At 31.7% G+C, this 5,136-nt stretch overlaps 1 protein-coding gene across 1 annotated transcript; it reads left to right on the top strand.

Annotated features, from left to right (window-relative positions):
* Nucleotides 1-1,737: 1,737 nt before the first annotated feature.
* Nucleotides 1,738-4,294, top strand: LOC146900629 (putative prolyl 4-hydroxylase 10). Its single transcript, XM_085738938.1, has 7 exons — nt 1,738-2,026; nt 2,113-2,203; nt 2,938-3,035; nt 3,186-3,283; nt 3,490-3,619; nt 3,721-3,908; nt 4,020-4,294. Exons 1-7 carry the CDS (start codon nt 1,857-1,859, stop codon nt 4,091-4,093), a joined length of 849 nt encoding a protein of 282 aa, XP_085595064.1. The 5' UTR covers nt 1,738-1,856; the 3' UTR covers nt 4,094-4,294.
* The last annotated feature ends 842 nt before the right edge of the window (nt 4,295-5,136 follow it).

A 5,136-nucleotide genomic window follows, 5' to 3' on the forward strand; every position in this document is an offset into this window, starting at 1 on the left:
TGGGACCACTCCATATTTTTATTTTTGTTTCCTTAACCAACGCCCTAAAACACTCTTTAGCATTTCTTATAAAGTTTTAATGCTAATGTATTTTCATGATTCAAACTTAATCCTGAATCCTCTAGCTAAATGTCATCTCATCACAACGATATTTCTTGACGAATGATGCAAATGACATATATAATATTTTCTCATGCAATTTTTTTGGAGAGGAGGACGAATATATTAATTTTGTAAGGTGACGTATACGGTGCCATGATAGTTTTTGCCTCGGAAAAAAGATGATAGTTGGGCACCACCATTTTTTTTTAGGGAACCACCATTCTTGAAGTTCAATTTTTGGATGCCAAAGATATGAAAATTAACTTTTATGGGGAGTAATTAGTGATACTCTTTCACAAGACTTTTTCATGAAGTCACACTTATCTATGACATAACAATATTCAAATTATAACTTGCTCCAATAATAAAAATTACTACCTTCCATTGTCTCCTGAACGAGTTGCATGTCAAACATTAAACTTTTCATATTATATTGTTTTCTAATTTGGTTTATGTTTAAACATTTTTTTAATGTAATATTTTAGCATAGGGAAAGAGTGATGAGTATCTTTAACACTCTGATCTCAAGTATTCCATGTCTTCCTGTTTTGAAGCATGATAAATAGCTACAAATTTTGATTAATAGAAAGAGAAAAAAATGCAAGTTTCTTTTGAGCTTTTGCATATCCTCCTAAGACAATTTTCGTATGCAGGATGCTTCAGAAATGGTTGATCTCAAAATTCTAACTAATTAATAACCTAATACATTTGAACAAAGAAATAAAATAATACATTAACAACTAATGTTTGATTATAAAAAAAAAAAAAAAAACATTGTTTGCAATGTTTCGTGCTAAGACGTCATCTATTTTGTTTTTGTCCTTTCTCTCTCTGTTTTTTTTTTTTTTGACAAAATTAATTACTTTTGTTTTTGTTTTTTACACCCCAAAATTCATAAAAAGCAAAATATGAAAAAGATTCTTGACGCGTTTTGAAAAATTAGTTGGAGAATCACATTTACAGAAGGTGATTTGTGAAAATTGGATGTTTGTTTAATTAGAGAAGTGTATTATATACCAAAAAAAAAAATTCGACATCATGACCCTCTCAGCAAAAGAACTCGAGTTTAATTCTTGTAGTTGTCAATTTAAAAATAGTCCAACCTTAAAAAATGCAATAAAAAAAAAATGTCGTGTGCTCTTGACTTAATAACCTGTTTCATAACAAATTTAAAAGACTTAAATCGTTAGAATACTTTGGAGTGTCTAAAGGAGTCAAAGATGTTAATTACGGCAGGGTTAAAAGAAAAAAGTGTAATACTTTCAAAAAGAAAAAAAAGTGTAATATATATTTTTTTTCTTTCACAAATACCAGTCAATATATAATTACGAAGAGTTGAAGGAAAGAGCATTTTAATAATATAATAATAAAATCTCCTCAAAAAAAAAAATATAATAATAAAATCGTCTTCAAATTTTTATTTTCTTTACACAAAAATGGTCTTCAATTGAATAGTACTATATACTTTTCTGATAATATGAAACCATGGTATGGTATCCGTCAACTCGTCTTTAAAACTAACTAAAATAAAACACTACAAGCACAGTATCATTGCTATATTAGGAAAGCATATCACAGCACACGGAAACCCAAAGCAGCAAACAATACAACACTGCCCACAGATAAAATAATTTATTACTATCAACAAACATTTAAAAGCTCTCATTCTAACTCTGACTCTCTTCCATTTCAATTCAGTTTTCAGATTTTACTTTACACAGTTTCAATTCATTCATTCATCTTCAAAAACTATTATGGTGAAATTCAGACACTCTCGCTTGGCACCGCGAAAACCGTGGCTTACAACGTCACAGACATCGATCTTAACATTGTTTGTGACATTCACATTCCTCATTCTCATTCTCTTAACTCTCCGTATCCCGAAACTCAACCATATCAACTCCATCTCTCATAATGCTCTCAGGTTCAATTTCAGTTCAACTCTTCTTTTCTCTGTGTTATTCTTTTCTCTTTATGATGACCTCTCTTTCTCATCTATATTCTATGCAGAAGTGAAGACAGAAATGAAGACGATGACAATAAGCGTTGGGTTCAAATCGTATCGTGGGAGCCTAGAGCATTTTTATATCATAATTTTTTGGTCAGTTTCTTGTTTCCCTTCTTGCTTGCTTTTATTGATACCAATTATTTGTTAATGATATAATTATCAAATCACGTGATTGGAGTAAAAATAGCACGTGTTGCAAACACTTCTCATTGAAAGAGTGTCCGGTGTCCTGCATGTGTCAAAGTCCAAAATAGACACCACATGATCACTACGTAAGTCTATCAGCGTGACCCACAATAGAGTTCTTGGTGATAGGCGCGATTATAATTTAATTTTCTTCAATAAAAATTGTATCATTTCAAGATATTAGAAAATTGAAGTTACTTTAGTGAAATTACATATGTTTGATTTCTGTTTTTGCTTTCAAGCCTCACTTTGACTAGGAGTCATACAAAGTAACTTCTATATTGGATTGACAATTTTACACTGACATTACTTCAAACTTGCTTTGAGAATGAGATTGTCTAAATATAGATCACTTAATTTCAAAATCAATTATAAGTTATAACCAAATGAATTATGTCCCAAATCACAAAATATTTACCCAAACACACCTAATCAAACCAAACTAGCTATTCGTGGTTTATGAAATGTTTGAATATATCAATGAGGGAAACAAATAAAAAAAATAAACACATGCTAAGATGGATTAATCATTGATGTCTTTGTTTAATTAAAGTTCAAGGTTAATCCCCTAATATATACTATTAATGTTACAATGCTTTCATTTCCCAAATGCTAAGGTTTTACCTGATTGATTTAAGCAGACAAAGAAGGAATGCGAACATCTAATCAATACAGCCAAGCCAAGTATGCAAAAATCATCTGTTGTTGATAATGAAACAGGAAAGAGTAAGGATAGCAGGTTAGATTTTTTATTTTCGACCGAAAATTCTTTAGCAAGTGCCCTCTAAGTTCAGTGTTGAATATTATAAATCTCGTTTGCCTTGTTTAGATTTCCATTGCCCCTTCATTGATGGTTAACCTTTCGTTTACATATTCCTTTTGCATTTAGCGTACGAACAAGCTCTGGAACTTTTCTTGATAGAGGAGGTGATGAAATTGTGAGGAATATTGAGAAAAGAATCGCTGATTTTACTTTTATACCTGTAGGTGCGTAACACGTTCTTTCTGCCTTTTGTCTTCCTTTTGTTTTTCTTCATTAAAAAAACTAAAGTTTGATGCTCCTGCTAATGCTTTTTAATTCAACCACGTATCAACGAAGTGTTTTCGGTTGTCCTTTGATGCTTAGATTGTATGTTATTTTTCCATCATATACTTAAACAAGCATTACTTGAGCTGTGTTTCACAATATGCAGAGCACGGTGAAAGCTTTAATGTTCTCCATTATGAAGTTGGACAAAAGTACGAACCTCATTTAGACTACTTTGCGGATGATTTTAATATTGTGAATGGAGGTCAGCGTATAGCAACAATGCTGATGTACCTGTAAGTGACTTCATCTCCGTCATTCAGTCATTGTTAACTTCAATTTCTTCTTGGATATGCCGTTGATATTGGTGTCCACTTTTTGTAAATTGATTATACAGTTCAGATGTTGAAGAAGGGGGTGAGACAGTGTTCCCAGCTGCCAAGGGGAATATTAGCTCTGTGCCTTGGTGGAATGAGCTTTCGGATTGTGGAAAAAAAGGACTTTCAATTAAGCCAAAGATGGGTGATGCATTACTTTTTTGGAGCATGAAGCCAGATGGAACTTTAGATCCATCAAGTTTGCACGGTTAGTTAGTTGCTCTTATTAATCTTTATAACACTAAGGTGATTGAGTCAATGAGCTTTCACTCTAAAAGAAGATAAATTTACAAACCTATATGCATGTGATACTTTTCAGGTGCTTGTCCTGTGATCAAGGGTGATAAGTGGTCATGTACCAAATGGATGCGGATGAATGAATTTAGAACCTAAATATACGTTCGTGTAGGTTGTTATCTCTTCTTTGATGTTGTACACACATAACTATAAATATCAAATTAATTAGTTACACACCAGTATTTATTTTGAAATGTTTTACATTATTGCTAATCCAAGTCTGATCTTAATCAGCTGATAGAATGTTTTCATGCAGTTTCATATAAAAAGTTATCAAAACTGAAATATCTTCTCAAATTTATGATTTCTTTTGCACTATCATGTTTATTAAGTTTGGTTGCTTATAGATTCAACTGGTCATATAAGGTCATAAATCTAGTCAGAAAATGTATGTTTTGTGGAGACGTAGTTTAGAACCTTTTGCAGTCTCTGCAAATCTTTGCGATTATGGCAACAGCTGCAAAACTGATATCTGTTTATTCATATTCTGAGCTGTGGCTTACAGTTTCATGAGTCATGACGATACTATGATAGTTGTTACTATCCACCTCTCATGTTGATTCTCTTTAGGCTTGTAGGAGTTCATGAACTTCATGTCATGCCAATATTTACTAAATGATTGTAGTGGTGTTTTCAAGGCATAGTAATATAACTATTAATAAATGAGCATTGTCTCCATCCACTCATCTCCTTCTTCATTCAAAAGCTTCTCTTCCAAAACATCTGCATAAGATTGTGGAATAGATCAAGAATCCTCAAAAAACTATGTTCCCCTCCTTTTTGTGTCGATCCTTTCTGCATTTTCCAAAGCAAACCTTTCAGAAGGGTTTGTTGTATCAAAGACTTTCTCCATTGGATTGTTTTACCACTCTAATGTTTCTGCTATATATAACATTTATAAATGTACTAGTTATAAAATTATTTCACGATTCAAGAGCATTTGATATTTTGATTCTATTTTACTATGTTAGTAATCAAGTTATAGACCATTTCTCTCCGTATAAAATAACTGAATGACAAATGTAAATACATCTAATTACGGTAAAAGATTAAATGTACAGAAGATTAGGAGTTAAGTTAAATATACCCAAAAAAAAAAACGAGTTGAAGTAAAAAAAAAGGAGTTTAACAACCTTGAT

Source organism: Medicago sativa, chromosome 8, assembly GCF_051527215.1.
Source record: "Medicago sativa cultivar Bolivia chromosome 8, Bolivia_mono, whole genome shotgun sequence".
Lineage (NCBI taxonomy): Eukaryota > Viridiplantae > Streptophyta > Magnoliopsida > Fabales > Fabaceae > Medicago > Medicago sativa.

Excerpts from the sequence above, each read along its gene's own strand:
- LOC146900629 (XM_085738938.1), top strand. The coding sequence starts at position 1,857 with ATGGTGAAATTCAGACACTCTCGCTTGGCACCGCGAAAACCGTGGCTT. Across the intron at positions 2,204-2,937 it reads TTTTATATCATAATTTTTTG|ACAAAGAAGGAATGCGAACA; the intron begins GTCAGTTTCTTG and ends TGATTTAAGCAG. Across the intron at positions 3,284-3,489 it reads TTTTACTTTTATACCTGTAG|AGCACGGTGAAAGCTTTAAT; the intron begins GTGCGTAACACG and ends CACAATATGCAG.